General features: G+C 50.9%; 1 protein-coding gene across 2 annotated transcripts in view; it reads left to right on the top strand.

Moving 5' to 3' along the window:
* Positions 1-15631, top strand: part of LAMA3 (laminin subunit alpha 3) — a gene marked incomplete at both ends in the record, with an annotated part of 284682 nt that overhangs the window by 103390 nt on the left and 165661 nt on the right. For both annotated transcript variants that reach the window (XM_080714582.1, XM_080714581.1), the window contains 3 exons: positions 7598-7688; positions 10267-10398; positions 11886-11948. In XM_080714582.1, coding sequence (XP_080570708.1) covers positions 7598-7688; positions 10267-10398; positions 11886-11948 — 286 coding nt within the window. The remainder of the gene's footprint in view (positions 1-7597; positions 7689-10266; positions 10399-11885; positions 11949-15631) is intronic.

The raw sequence follows: 15631 nt of genomic DNA, 5'->3' as shown, positions 1-15631 counted from the left end.
GGCAGGCTCCGATCCCGGCCTCAGAGGCCCCAGTACCGGCCTTGCCTCAAGGCAGGCTCCGATGCCGGCCTCGCTGGCCCCAGCAGCGGCCTAACCCCTCGGCAGGCTCCAATCCCGGCCTCAGAGGCCCCAGCACTGGTCATGCCTCAAGGCAGGCTCCGATGCCGGCCTCGCTGGCCCCAGCACCGGCCTAACCCCTCGGCAGGCTCTTGTCCTGGCCTCGGAGGCCCCAGTACCGGCCTTGCCTCACGGCAGGCTCCGATGCCGGCCTCGCTGGCCCCAGCAGTGGCCTAACCCCGCGGCATGCTCCGATCCCGGCCTCGGAGGCCCCAGCACTGGTCATGCCTCATGGCAGGCTCCGCTGCCGGCCTCGCTGGCCCCAGCACCGGCCTAATCCCTCGGCAGGCTCTTATCCTGGCCTCGGAGGCCCCAGTACCGGCCTTGCCTCAAGGCAGGCTCCGATGCCGGCCTCGCTGGCCCCAGCACCGGCCTAACCCCTCAGCAGGCTCTTATCCTGGCCTCGGAGGCCCCAGTACCGGCCTTGCCTCACGGCAGGCTCCGATGCCGGCCTCACTGGCCCCAGCAGCGGCCTAACCCATTGGCAGGCTCCGATCCCGGCCTCAGAGGCCCCAGTACCGGCCTTGCCTCACGGCAGGCTCCGATGCCGGCCTCGCTGGCCCCAGCAGCGGCCTAACCCCTCGGCAGGCTCCGATCCCGGCCTCAGCGGCCCCAGCACTGGTCATGCCTCACGGCAGGCTCCGATGCCGGCCTCGCTGGCCCCAGCACCGGCCTAACCCCTCGGCAGGCTCTTATCCTGGCCTCGGAGGCCCCAGTACCGGCCTTGCCTCACGGCAGGCTCCGATGCTGGCCTCGCTGGACGCAGCAGCGGCCTAACCCCTCGGCAGGCTCCGATCCCGGCCTCGGAGGCCCCAGCACTGGTCATGCCTCAAGGCAGGCTCCGATGCCGGCCTCGCTGGCCCCAGCACCGGCCTAACCCCTTGGCAGACTCTTATCCTGGCCTCGGAGGCCCCAGTACCGGCCTTGCCTCACGGCAGGCTCCGATGCCGGCCTCGCTGGCCCCAGCACCGGCCTAACCCCGCGGCATGCTCCGATCCCGGCCTCGGAGGCCCCAGCACTGGTCATGCCTCACGGCAGGCTCCGCTGCCGGCCTCGTTGGCCCCAGCAGCGGCCTAACCCCTCGGCAAGCTCTTATCCTGGCCTCGGAGGCCCCAGTACCGGCCTTGCCTCACGGCAGGCTCCGATGCCGGCCTCGCTGGCCCCAGCACCGGCCTAATCCCTCGGCAGGCTCTTATCCTGGCCTCGGAGGCCCCAGTACCGGCCTTGCCTCAAGGCAGGCTCCGATGCCGGCCTCGCTGGCCCCAGCACCGGCCTAACCCCTCAGCAGGCTCTTATCCTGGCCTCGGAGGCCCCAGTACCGGCCTTGCCTCACGGCAGGCTCCGATGCCGGCCTCACTGGCCCCAGCAGCGGCCTAACCCCTTGGCAGGCTCCGATCCCGGCCTCAGAGGCCCCAGTACCGGCCTTGCCTCACGGCAGGCTCCGATGCCGGCCTCGCTGGCCCCAGCAGCGGCCTAACCCCTCGGCAGGCTCCGATCCCGGCCTCAGCGGCCCCAGCACTGGTCATGCCTCACGGCAGGCTCCGATGCCGGCCTCGCTGGCCCCAGCACCGGCCTAACCCCTCGGCAGGCTCTTATCCTGGCCTCGGAGGCCCCAGTACCGGCCTTGCCTCACGGCAGGCTCCGATGCCGGCCTCGCTGGCCCCAGCAGCGGCCTAACCCCTTGGCAGGCTCCGATCCCGGCCTCAGAGGCCCCAGTACCGGCCTTGCCTCACGGCAGGCTCCGATGCCGGCCTCGCTGGCCCCAGCAGCGGCCTAACCCCTCGGCAGGCTCCGATCCCGGCCTCAGCGGCCCCAGCACTGGTCATGCCTCACGGCAGGCTCCGATGCCGGCCTCGCTGGCCCCAGCACCGGCCTAACCCCTCGGCAAGCTCTTGTCCTGGCCTCGGAGGCCCCAGTACCGGCCTTGCCTCAAGGCAGGCTCTGATGCCGGCCTCACTGGCCCCAGCAGCGGCCTAACCCCTCGGCAGGCTCCGATCCCGGCCTCGGAGGCCCCAGCACTGGTCATGCCTCAAGGCAGGCTCCGATGCCGGCCTCGCTGGCCCCAGCACCGGCCTAATCCCTCAGCAGGCTCTTATCCTGGCCTCGGAGGCCCCAGCACCGGCCTAACCCCTCGGCAGGCTCTTATCCTGGCCTCGGAGGCCCAAGTACCGGCCTTGCCTCATGGCAGGCTCTGATGCCAGCCTCGCTGGCCCCAGCACCGGCCTAACCCCTCAGCAGGCTCCGGTCCCGTCCTCGGGGGCCCCAACACTGGCCTTGCCTCACGGCAGGCTCCGATGCCGGCCTCGCTGACCCCAGCACCGGCCTAACCCCTCAGCAAGTTCCGGACCCGACCTCGGAGGCCCTAGCACAAGCCTTGCATCATGGCAGGCTCCAATGCCGGCCTCGCTGGCCCCAGCATCGGTCTAACCCCTCTGCAGGTTCCAATCCCGGCCACGGAGGCCTCAGTAGTGGCCTTGCCTCACAGCAAGCTCAGATGTCGGCCACTGGCCCCAGCGCCCGCCTAACCCCTCAGCAGGTTCCGATCACTGTCTCTGTGGTTATTATTTCAAAGGTTCCAGTTGTAATGTATCAGATCTCTGCCTCCCCCGAATTTTGGCCACTGGCATTGTCACTGCCTCCACCGTTTCAAATCCTTCCCAGGCTCTTTTTCCACTCTGAAAGTTGTCCAGTGTTCCTAAGCATGCGTGATGGTAGCATTCGACATTTAGTGTAATTTCTCCAAAAAAATAAAGTTGGTAAGATCCGGTTTCTGCTTCTCCTGAATACAAGTCTCCACCACCATCGCGAAGAACTCTTTCAACACCGCATTTCTCCTTGGTCTCCGCTAAACTCTCTCCTTATATGTGATGTCTGAGATTCTTAACAATATAGAGAAATAGCAGTCCTCTTTCACGGCGAATTTTTCCATAAGTTCCAGTGCATTTAGATAAGTTTTGTCTGCATCTCCAGTGTCCTGGCATCCATAACGGCTTTCTTACCACCTCTCCGATATTTTTCTTTATCTTTTTCTGTTCTGGGCCCGGTTTCTCCAGGGGTCTGGCGTGCTACTCGCAGTTCGGCCGGGACCCAGAGTCCCGCGACCCGGGCCCCATCTGGCGTGCCCAGCCCGCGACCCCCGCCCAGAACCCAGCGTCTTACTGGGTCTGGTTTCTCCAGGGGTCTGGCGTGCTACGCGCAGTTCCGCAGGGGCCCAGAGTCCCGCGACCCGGGCCCCATCTGGCGTGCCCAGCCCGCGACCCCCGCCCAGAACCCAGCGTCTTACTGGGTCCGGTTTCTCCAGGGGTCTGGCGTGCTACGCGCAGTTCGGCAGGGGCCCAGAGTCCCGCGACCCGGGCCCCATCTGGCGTGCCCAGCCCGCGACCCCCGCCCAGAACCCAGCGTCTTACTGGGTCCGGTTTCTCCAGGGGTCTGGCGTGCTACGCGCAGTTTGGCAGGGGCCCAGAGTCCCGCGACCCGGGCCCCATTAGGCGTGCCCCGCCCGCGACCCCCACCCAGAACCCAGCGTCTTACTGGGCCTGGTTTCTCCAGGGGTCTGGCGTGCTACGCGCAGTTCGGCCCGGGGCCCAGGGTCCCGCGACCCAGGCCCCGGCTTTTGTGCGCCGCGCGCAACCCCTGCCCAGAACCCAGCGTCTTACTGGGCCTGGTTTCTCCAGGGGTCTGGCGTGCTACGCGCAGTTCGGCAGGGGCCCAGAGTCCCGCGACCCGGGCCCCATTAGGCGTGCCCCGCCCGCGACCCCCACCCAGAACCCAGCGTCTTACTGGGTCCGGTTTCTCCAGGGGTCTGGCGTGCTACCTAACTTGTCCAATTCTAATAGACAATTTGGAAACAAATTTATGTAGTTACTAAAACTTGATTTAACATAAAATGACATTTTTAATAGAAAGAGACATTATATAAATGATGTTGGGACAGTTGGTTCTCATTTGGGGAAAAATTAACTCTATGTTATGCCATATACAGAGAGACTTGGATAAGTGAGGAGAGGAGATTCAGTAGGGCTGGTTGTCTTGGGAAACTACAAGGCAATGATGCTTTGAAATCGAGTTTGGATTTGTTGGTAGAAGAAACAAACAAACAAAACGGGACACACATCCTAGAGCAAGTTCTATTCACCCCAAACCCAGGATACCCCCTCCTTTTCTGTGCAGTACTTATGAGAATGATGAATGACCTGCTCTCAGCCCCGAACTGGTGACAAGAAGTAGGAACACACCATGCACCAGCACACTGGCCCTGGAGACTAAGGAAGCGTCTTAGTCTGTTTGCGCATCTGTAAAAAAAATATCCGAGCCTGGGCAACTCAAAGGAATAGACTTCTTGTCTCGCAGTTTTTGAGGGAAGTTCAAGATCAAGGTGCCAGCAGGCTCAACTGTCTGGTGAGGGCACTCTGCTTCCCAGATACACCTCATTGCTATATACTCTTGAAGGGAGGACGATTATTACTTGTCATAGTAATCCTATTGCCAGTAATCCTTACCTGGCAGAAGAGAAAAAGTGCTGCTTGAAGCCTCTTTTATAAGGGCCTTAATCACATTCAGAAGAGAGAAGCTGTGTGTGTATGTGTGTGTGTGTGTGTGTGTGTGTGTGTGTGTGTGTTGGTGGGGCTTGGGGGGCTGAACCCAGGGGAATTCCACAACGAAACTACCCCCCAGCCCTTTACATTTTATTTTAAAGGGTCTTACTAAAGTTCTGAGGCTGACTTTGAACCTGTGACCTTCCTGTCTCAGCTTCCCAAGTACTAGGATCACAGATGTGTCCACTGCACCTGCCTCCTAATCAGCTCTTAAAGGTCTCACTTCTTAATACTATCACACTGGCCATTAAGTTTCAACATTCAAACCCCAGGAGGGAGCCAAGCAACGGGGCTACTAAGAGGCAGATAGTTGTCCTGCAGGGCGAGCCATTACGGGAGATAGCTATATTCTTATGCAGTGTCAATCTTATTTTTATTTCTTGGGTTTTTTATTTTAACTATTAATTTAGAGTAGAAGTTTTTTATTTTACTTTATTTTTTTTTTTGTGTGTGTGTGTGTGTGGTACTTGGGATTAAACCCAGGGCCTCTCATGCTAGGAAATCATTTTACCATTGAGCCACATCCCCATCCCTAGGGTGGAAGATATTTTAAATAGGATGGCCACTTTCCTAAGATGTAGCATTTGAAAAAAGGCCTGAAAGAAGTAAGGGATTGGGCAGGCATCTGTTGGAGGACAGGCACTCTAGCAGAGGGTGCTGCAGAGAAAAGGCCTTGGGAAGAGAGGAGCCCGAGGTGGCTGGAGGGGAATGAGTTAGGGGTGGGTGAGTCCAGAAAGCTAGCGAAGGACAGATCATGTGGGGCCTTTAAGCCTTAGTAACAACCCCTCCATGGGCTCTCCTGGGAAAGTATGGTCAATGAATGGCCTACCTACCCCAATATTCTCCATGTGCTTGAGAGCCAGAGAAATGGGAGCCAATAACAGAGTTGTAGGGATGATTAAGGAACTGAGAGAAAGGCAGTGGTAGATGGGGGGAGGTATGCCTGCAGAATGAAAAGCATCTTGAAAAGGTTCTGCCTGGGGGAATGCACCTAAGACCACTCAGAGCAGGGCTTGGCTTCTAGGTTAGCATTCCCAGAAAGCCTCTCTGCGTATGGCAAAGGAGGGGATGGGCTTCCTGCCTGCAGAGATTCCATCTGCTCCTCTCCACTCTAGCTTGGAGAGTGAAGGTTTTCTTACCTTTCATTAGTTTTCATGAAAACTCAGTTTCAGTCACTCTTCCTGGCAAGGTTGCTTTCCCCCAGAACCAATATAGGAATTATGCAACTACCAGTGTCCTTGGTTCTTGACCTGGCCTTGTCCCAGCCAGTACCTGGGGTCCATGGATACAGTGGTGCATCTCACTCTCAGGCTGGCAGGTTCTAGAGAACCCCCTAAGATCTCAAGCACACTCTAGGCCTTAGTCCCTCTGCAGAGTAATGTGTTGCACCGTGTTGGTCTTTCATGGCTCTTCTTAGTGTCTTAAATATATAACTTATCTCTGGCAGGTACTTTGTGGTAGAGGCAAAGGCTTGGACTACCTGCCTCAGAGAACATTTTCTTACTTGTTATTCCAATTGGATAAGATTTGGCAGCCAAGGCTGACCTGATGTCCTCTGCCTGTGATTAGTCACAGGGGCCACAGCAGCAGAGTGGAGGCTAATAGGCATTTGATAGGAATGGTGGGTGGGCTACTGCTGTCTCTTATTCACCTACAATACTGCTGCATGTAAATGTTAAGTCAGAGAAGTGGCCAGCTTGGTTTCTGACCTCAGTGTTAGAGTGAATTCAGATTTTAGCCCACAGGGCAAGGAATGGTAATAAATAAAAGTCTGTAGTTAATAAAATCCTCTAACATAGGAGAAGATACAGAAAAGGTCTTTGTTCTCTGCTCTGTTTCTGTGCAGACTTTTGTGTGGGTCCAAGTATGTTATATTTGTTCCCATTAGCTTCCTATTGCCTTTCCTTTCATTAATGAAAGAACACTGTCCTCCTAATCATTTCCAAATTAGACAGAGGCAGAACTCCGCTAGACCCGTGGCGCAGGGTTCTTGGAAACAGATTGTGCATGTGGGGGTAATTTGATTTGTGGTAATTATAAGGATTAGCCATGAACTGGAAAAAGCTGCCTAGTATTGTACTTTAAAATGTGCTCTGTGTATGAGACTCATGCCTACATTTTCCATTCACATACTAAAAATGTCCAGAAAGTGGTTTCATGACTAAAGCACAGATAAAATTAGAATGGTTAAAGACGAAGCTCTGTGTGTTCTATTACTTCCAAAACTGGAGAAGATATAAATATATACATGACCTTTTATTCCATGGGTTTAGCCTAAAGGTGGTTTATTATCCATTTATTAGTCCTTCTAAATGAAGCATGGGGACTAGTCTTGGAGTTTTTTCTCACTCAAATGTCAAGTGCTTTATTTATTTATTTTTGGTACTGGGGATGAAACCCAAGGGCATTCTACCCCTGAGTTACCCTCAGTTCTTTTTATTTTTTGTTTTGGAACAGGGTTTCATTAAGTTGCTGATGGTGTTGCTTAATTGCTGAGGCTGGCCTTGAACCAGTGATCCTTCTGTCTCAGCCTCCTAAGTACTAGGATTACGGGCATGCACCACCATGCCTGGCTTATAAGGTGCTTCATTAAAGCAAATTCGCTGGTGGTGGGGAAAGTCTGGGCTGTCCAGTGCATGTTTTCTTTCCCTCATGTAATTTTCCAACAGGGAGAAAATTTTTATTTTTCAGAGCCAAGGTTAAGCCAGTGTCCTGCGGCAAAGCTTCGAGACCCAAGGTCAAGACCAATGCTTACTTTTTCTAGTGACTTGGAAATTTCAGTTGCATATGACAGAACCATTTCCTTGGGTGAATAGCTCAAAATAAAGAGTACTGGGCTTCTTCTCCAGCATCCTTCCTTCTAAGTGTCTTTGGTTTCTTTCTAGCACAACACAGCCGGCGTGAACTGTGAAAAGTGTGCCAAGGGTTATTACCGCCCTTACGGGGTTCCAGTCCATGCCCCCCATGGCTGCATCCGTAAGTTTCGCTTCAAGCTGGCGTAAACTCAGATTGTATGTACCACACCAAGGGAATCTTGGGACTCAGTTCTGACTGGTTACCAACCTTCATTCTCTATTCTTTCATCTTATTGGTTTCACTCCTTCCTAGCTGTGTGGCCTCAGGCAGTTACGTAATCTCTCCGAGCCCCAGATCTTTTATATATGAATGAAATGATACTACATTTCATGGGAGCAAATGAAATGCCATCAAAAAGTGTCTTAAAAAAGACTGGCATCAGCCAGGTGTGGTGGCGCACACTTGTAATCCCAGCATTCAGGAGGCAGAGAGAGGAGGATGTGGTTCATGGACAGCCTCAGCTACTTAGTGAGGCCCTGTTTCAAAATAAAGAATACAAAATAGGGTAAGGGGGTATAGTTCAGAGGTTGAATGCCCGTGGGTTCCATCCCTAGGTCTGCAAAAAAAAAAAAAAAAAAAAAAAAAGACAAAGAGTTATGGGAGTCAAGATCTGTGAGTACACCATGAGACCCCATCATCAGTCTAATAATAATCAGTCTTGTACTCTGGGGAGAAAGACCTGGAAAGATGTCTTGACAGCCCCAGCCTGTCCCCTGGAAACATCATTTAACATGAACATTTGTTTCCCTTACTGGACAGATCTTATGATTTGTGTTTAAAGCCACCTTCTCTACCTCTGCTATTCTATTCCAAGGATTTTTATCACAATAGAACAATCATAAATACATAGAAAGCTGAAAGAAGTACCTAAGGAAATACTTGACACTTGCTTGCAATAAATATTAGTTCCTCTGTTTTCTACTATTATGACATATCTATATTATCTCCAACAATTTCAACATTTTTCAGAATTAGCATCAAACAGCATAGTGATAAGTTCACAAGGGGATTCTTTTTTCTTTTGGGGTTCTGGGGATTGAACCCAGGGGCATTCTACTTCTGAGCTATATACCCCCGGTCCTTTTTATTTTTCACTTTGAGACAAAGTCTCACTAAATTGCCAAGGGTCTCTCTAAGGACTAGAGGCTAGTCTACCAGAGACGCTCCTGTCTCAGCCTCCCAAGTACTGGGATTACAGGTGTGCACCACTGTGCCCTGCCAAATTGATGTGGATTTAGTAAATAGTCACAGTATTTTAAATTGCTGAAGTTAATTAAGCTTTTATCATAAGCAAGGCATTGCCTAGATGCTGATGCAGAGGTCTTATTTCACTATTACGACAAATTTAGGACATTGTGTTATTTATTATTTTCAATTTTGGATCTGAGGAAGCCACAGGGTCTGTGTTGTTAAATATTTTTACCTGGGTGATGAAGCCATTCACTAGTAGATCCAGGATGTGGTTCATTTCCATCTGGCATGGCTATACCACAATGAATTTATTACACAGAAACATGGTACTAGTTTTCCCCTGTAGAATTCTTGGTCTTAGGTCATATTATAGACTTTGCCCTACGTGTATAACCTAGAGCTTATGTGATAGTGTTCTTTTATGTTGTCTAGTTATCACAGTTGGAAAACAATTTCCATTCTAAAGTTGACCTCTGTGCCCAGCCATAACCCCAAATAAATTTGAGATATCATTAACTTTTGGGGACATTAAAATTCAAAGAATAGGTAAAGTGATCTGCTTTTTTCTAAGACATCCTCAGTTGTAAAAAAAAAAAAAAAGTAATTCCACTTTCATTCTTTCTTTCTCATTGTCCTACAAATTATATCCATCACTGTGCCTGCAAAGAATGCGTATCACAAAAGAAAACAAAGACATCATGATGTACCTGTTAGCAACCTCGGTTCATTCTTTATCACTTTCCTAGTTTTTTTCCATTATCATCATTTCCATTTGTTGCACAAAAATATTAGATGCTTACTATACAGAAACCATCAGGCACATCAATCTTAACCAAATCATGTAAAGGGCCTGAAGAAATGCCAGGTCTCCAGTCTCCAGTTTTTCACAGGCGATGTACTCAGATGAGCTATGGCAGTGTTTTTCCCTGTCCAGGGGCACAAACTTCCAGAACAAGGGATGCTCCCAAGATGGGGGTTATATCAAGCCTCTTACACTGCACCCATGCCCCTTTGAAATGCAAGCCTAATAAATGTGTCCAGTTGCAAACACTGCCTTCAGCGAGCCAGATCACTCAAATCTAACATTTGGGCACTGAGTGTAATCTTGCCACAGACTGCCTGTCTGTGTCATGGCACCCTACACACATGTCCACATCCCAGCCAGTGATGACGACAGTGTGGACAGCTGTGGCTGGCTCGTGGCCAGAGCAGACTGTGCCCAGTGGATAGAGCTGTGTGGACCCACAGCCCACTCGCCAGCCAGCCCTCTGGCTGCTGTCCTGTGACATTCCGAGGGTGGATGCTCCTGAGAGTGGGCCTCTGATGGCTTGTGAGGTTTGCTCAGTGAGAACCACGGTCGGGTATGAAGTGGGAAACAGGCTTTTCCTTTTCAAGGATAACTGTAGTCCACTGATCAAGTGGGAAACACTGCTGGCAGGTATCGGGACATAATTGCTTTATGCAGTGCAGTGAAGGGCTGATCGTTGAAAACTGTTATTTCTCTTAGCTTGCAGCTGTGACCCGCAGCATGCAGAAGACTGTGAACAGGGCTCAGGCCAGTGTCGCTGCAAGCCCAACTTCCACGGAGACAACTGTGAGGAGTGTGCGGCTGGATACTATAATTTCCCATTATGCTCGAGTGAGTACCTATTTTCCATTTTCCACACTATAATTTCCCATGTTGCTCAAGTGAGTACCCATGCATTTCTGATTTTGCTTCATGAGTACCTGCCTGTAAATACAGTGTCCCAAGGTGTTGAGAGACCACCCTTTGTGGCCCAGAGCTGGCCTTTGTGCAGCAATACCTGAGGGCATGACGGGTGTGTGTGTGTGTGTGTGTGTGTGTGTGTGTGTCTTTGTATGAGAGGGGCAGAAATGGGGTTGATAGGTTGTATTTACATGAAAGTGTTTCTAAAAGTTTGGTGTATATGTTTTATTTAAAGTACATTTTATATTCTATTTCTAAGGTGTTACACTATACCAAATGCACATTGCCATTTAAGTAGATCGAAAGGATCAAGTGTTGGAAATTTCATCTTAACAGTAATCAGTGTATATGACTTTTAAAAATAAACTTAGAAGTAATGTCATGAGCTCCCAGATTTTGTTTGCATACATGAAGCGCATGTCCTATTTTGAGAGTCCGGGGCATGTATTTCCCCTGTTCTACTGTGAGATAGGTCAAGTTTTATCAGGGCCCTTCGTGCACCCACTGCAGTGATCTAAGTGGACATTTCATCATCTTTATGAGAAAAGATATTTATCATTCAGAAATTCTATAGACCATAAAGGGATGTATAAATTCAGCTATGTAAACAGTGGTAAGGCCTGGTTCTATTCTGCAAGTGTAAAAATCCATTTTGGGGTTTGGACAAAGAAACACTGTCTCAAGAAGAACCCTCCTCCTCTGTTGCTGCGTGGCTTGTCCCTCCATCTGCCCCTTCATGACCCCGTGGAGCTGTCAACGGCAAATGCAGTGGGTCTATGCAGCACTCTACACCTGTGTCCCAAGGTAACTACTAAGACCGCACCCATTTTACTATGGAGATTGCCCTAGTTTGGATGACAAAATATATTTGAAAGAACCAATGTCTTAAGCCTCAAGACAGTGATACCACATTGAAATTTTATCAATTTAGAATTCATGATTATTGGACAGAAACTAAGAAGAAATTTCCCTTATTTTCTGAGAGAGAGAGAGAGAGAGAGAGAGAGAGAGAGAGAGAGAGAGAGAGAGGAAGAGAGATTGGAGAAACAACTTGATTTGATGGCATAAACAAAATTTCAAGAAAAATTTTTGAAAGAAAACATTTTTTAAAAGCTAGTTTTAATTTTACATTAAAACACTGCTTTTAAAAAGTACCAAGGTCACCCCTGCTTAGGCTGAGACTGAGCTATTGTGAGCATAAAACACCCATTTCCATTCATGAATCTACAAATCTGAATGTCTGACCAGTGTGGTTTCAATCACGAGACACCTTAGAAAGACAGCAGTATTGCCTTTCTTTAAATTAGTCTCTATATGTTGCTTTTCACTAAGTGAGACAGGGCTGCTTCTTACTTAATGTTTTACTTTATTAGATCTTTAATCATTTTTCTGTGTTTTTAAATAAATTGTTTTTATAGGAATTCCTACTTTTCCTATTTCTACTCCAATTCTAGAAGATCCAGCAGCTGGAAATATAAAAGGCAAGTAACCTCTCTTGTGGTCTAAATCAACACCGTTGGGCTCCATTTTCTTTTCCTACTTCCTGAACACACCACGAAGCCGAGTTCAAGTCCTCTTCCCTGGGCGACACAGGGCCTTGCGGGTGTGTCCTACCCGGCTGCTCCCACCTCCTCTCTCCTCCAGCCTGTCCCTCCAGGTGGCACTGCCTGAGCAAAGAAACCAAACAGGGATTGGATTGTATATCACGAGCTTGCTCAAAAACCTTCTGTGGCTGGACCCTGAGGGCACATGCCTGTAATTCCAGTACTTGGGAGGCTGAGACAGGAGGGTCATAGGATCAAAGCCAGCCTTGGCAATTTAGTGAGGCTCTCAGCAACTTAGTGCGACCCTGTTTCCAAACAAAAAGTAATAGGCCTGGGTGTAGCTTGGAGGTAGAATGCCCCCTGGGTTCAATCCCCATAACAAACAAACAAACAAACAAACAAACACCAACCCAAACCAAACCAAAAACCAACCCAAACCACAACAAAGAAAACCAATAACCACAAAATCCTTCTGTGGCAACTAGTTGTCTACTGTCTTATTTGGGTTCTCCAGAAACAGACCCTGAAAAAGGAACTGAGTGCAAGTGGTTTGTTTAGGAAGAGATCCAGGGGACACCAGGACAGGAGTAGAGCCGGGCGAGGGAGACATTGTGCGGGAGCACGGCGGCAGTCCCCAAGAGCCTCCAGGACAGGGTAGAGCACCGCTCAGGTTCACCCACAGAAGCAGTGGCGTCAGGCATCCGCACCTAGTGGAGGCCCACGGGGAGGCTGGGGAGCCTCTACAGCCAGAGGGGGAAAAGCCAGCTGGGCTGAGAGCAGCAGGAAGGAGTGTACATGAACAGTTTGGGGAAGGGAGGGGAGTACCCAGAGGGTGTGGTGCTACACCTACCTACTCAGTTCTGTAAGTACTGTAAGATTCCCTCTATGTGCAAAGCATCGATCTGACTGCTGGGGACAGAGCAGTAAGGTGGGGGAGGGATTCCAGCTCTCCTGAAGCTCATATTCTAGTGTGTGTGTGTGTGTGTGTGTGTGTGTGTGTGTGTGTGTAAAAGTGTGGGGGTAGGGGCTCAAACAATAATATATAGATACATACAATATATAGACTACAAAACAAGGAAAGTATCTAATATGTATCATATGCAGAGCTGTGTCCTACATGAGGGTGCTGTTTTTAAAGGGGAGTTTTTCCAACTAGGTCTAAACTACCCTGAAGTGAGCAGATGCCAGGCCTCCAGCTTGGTACTGGAGCTGCAGCAGTTTCCCACTGTAAAGTAAAATGCAAGTCCATATACCATGTAAAACACGAGAGAGGTCCAGTACGCGTGGTATCAGCTTTTAATGGTATGGTTCTCCCGGGGATGGGGGCTGAGCAGTCCTGGAGACCCGGGCCCAACTGAGGCTGGAAGGGAGGGACCTCCCTTTTTAAGGTATGCATCTGGGGGGGTGGTTACTCATGAGGCTGCCCTCCTCTCGTGAAATAGTGCTCGCGGGGCAGAGTGTGGAGGTGCACCCACATAACTCCATAATGGTGGCACTGGGTCCACACGCTGGGAAGGACACGCCTGCACTAGCAGACTCACTGCGTGCACCCCACCTGTGACTGTGCCCCACTTGGGTCACGCTCAGGTCACCCACTGAGTTTGCCCGTCCACCGCAGAGGCCCATGGCCACTCATCTCCTTGGGAAGGAGGTGGAGCCTAGGGTCCCTCCTCCTGTCGTGCCCAGGGTGTGGGCGGGCAGAGAAGGTGGCTCTGGAGAGCGGGCCAAGGCAGAGTTCAAGTTCTGCAATGGCCTCGGGTCTGGGCTGCAAGTGATGAGCGCTGTGGGAAGACGAGGCTGAGAGGGACGGAGGCCAGGGAACATGAGCTTTGCAAGTTGAACAGGCAGGCACAGAGAAGAGCAAGTGCAGAGTCCCTGCGGTAGGAATACCAGTGAATAAAAACAATCCAGACCCGTGAAAGCTGAGTGAGGGGACCCGAGAGTGGAAAAGAGAGGAGCCTTGGGGCCGGGCGAGCCCAGAGGACCTCGCCATTCCTCGGAATGCGATGGCAGCCGTAGTTTTGCACAGAGAAGGGATATGGGTGTGTGCATTGTTGTGACGGTGCTGAAAGCAAAGGTAAGGGAAAAAGAGCAGAGGCAGGGGACTGACGGGAACCTCTGCTGCCGCCCAGGAGGCCAGAGATGATGGCGCTCAGACTGGCTGTGCCAATGGAGCTGCGGAGACAGGGCACGTGGACGATGTGATCTAAAGGGGGGACCATTGGGGTTGCTGGGCTGGGAGGGGGTAGGAGGGAAAGAGGCTCTGGGCTCCCTGCAAGGCCTTGGTGTTGAGCAAACACAGAAAGAAGTTGCCCTTCGTTGAGATGGAGAAACCAGAAGAGAAGGCAGACACACGGGGCCGAGAAGGGCCAGCAGGTGCAGCGGGGAGGCTGTGCGAACTCCCTGGCTGTTTATCTCAGAAGCAAGGCCGGGGGCGGGAGGGAATGAGGATGAGGCTGCCGCCTGGGGTGGAGGAGGGAGAAGGTTTGAGTTACCCTGCAGTGTGGGAAAGCTAATGGCTTAGGAAAGTCATCAGATGGTTGGGCGGCACAGGGGGCTGGCACTGGGTCAGCAATGTGAGTCCAGCTGGCCTTCTCTCCATTTTCCCTAGGTCTGCCCAACTCCTCCGACCAAACCGCAGGGCTGTGTGTGATCCGCGCGGGGTGTTGTCTCATGCCTGCATCAGACACGCTCAAGTGTGTCAGGACAATAACTGTGCTTGACTGGGTCTTAATCCCCACTGTACACCAACCTTGGTATCCCTCCCATAGTGGGCCCAGGGTGGGGGATCAGCAAACATTTCCTTAAATGTTCATAAACTGGCTAGAATGGAACTTAGCCTTTGAGCCTTGACTACAACACGTCTCTGGTTTTCTTCCACAAGAATATTTCAGATCTATTTCTAGTCTGTTTACGATCATCATGTTGTTATTCAACTTCTTCCTCTCCCCAGGTAGACTGGCAGAAACTTCAGGAAAAGAAATCTAAGTGAACTTGAAGGGAAATTCAGGTGTCTGTTGCAAAATGCTAGGGAAGTCTTGTAACGAAACCTGGAGAAAGAGAAGTTTCAGTTAGTATAATAGGTTTGTGTGAAATTTGTGTGTGCAGTTATCCTTCAATCTGGCATTGTTAATACATCAGAAAAATAAAAAACAATCCACCCTGCTTGATGGGATAGGGAGGGAGATATACCAAATGATGATGAATGTGTCACTCTGTATGTGTGAGAAAGGGGGAGAGGGAGAGGGAGAGGGAGAGGGAGAGGGAGGGAGAGAGAGAGAGAGAGAGAGAGAGAGAGAGAGAGAGAGAGAGAGAAGGAGAGAGAGAGAGAGAGAAGGAGAGAGGGGGAAAGAGAGAAAGAGAGAGATACTGGATATTGAAGCCAAGGGTATCCTATCCCTGAGCTATACTTCAGCCCTTTTTTGTTTTTTATTTTTTAAATTTTTTTTATTGGTGCATTGTTGTCATACATCTTAATGGAGTGCAAGATGGTGGAGGCATACCTGCACATATCACTCATTTAGCCCTTTCCCAATTGCCTCCCCGTTCCTCTCCTCATGTTTGGCTTAGTGATTGACTTTGATCTGCTTATGAACGTACATCATGTACATTAGCGATTC

The sequence above is a fragment of the Muscardinus avellanarius genome, assembly GCF_963383645.1.
Source record: "Muscardinus avellanarius genome assembly, chromosome: 17".
Classification (NCBI taxonomy): domain Eukaryota; kingdom Metazoa; phylum Chordata; class Mammalia; order Rodentia; family Gliridae; genus Muscardinus; species Muscardinus avellanarius.
This window is presented reverse-complemented; position numbering and strand designations above follow the sequence as displayed.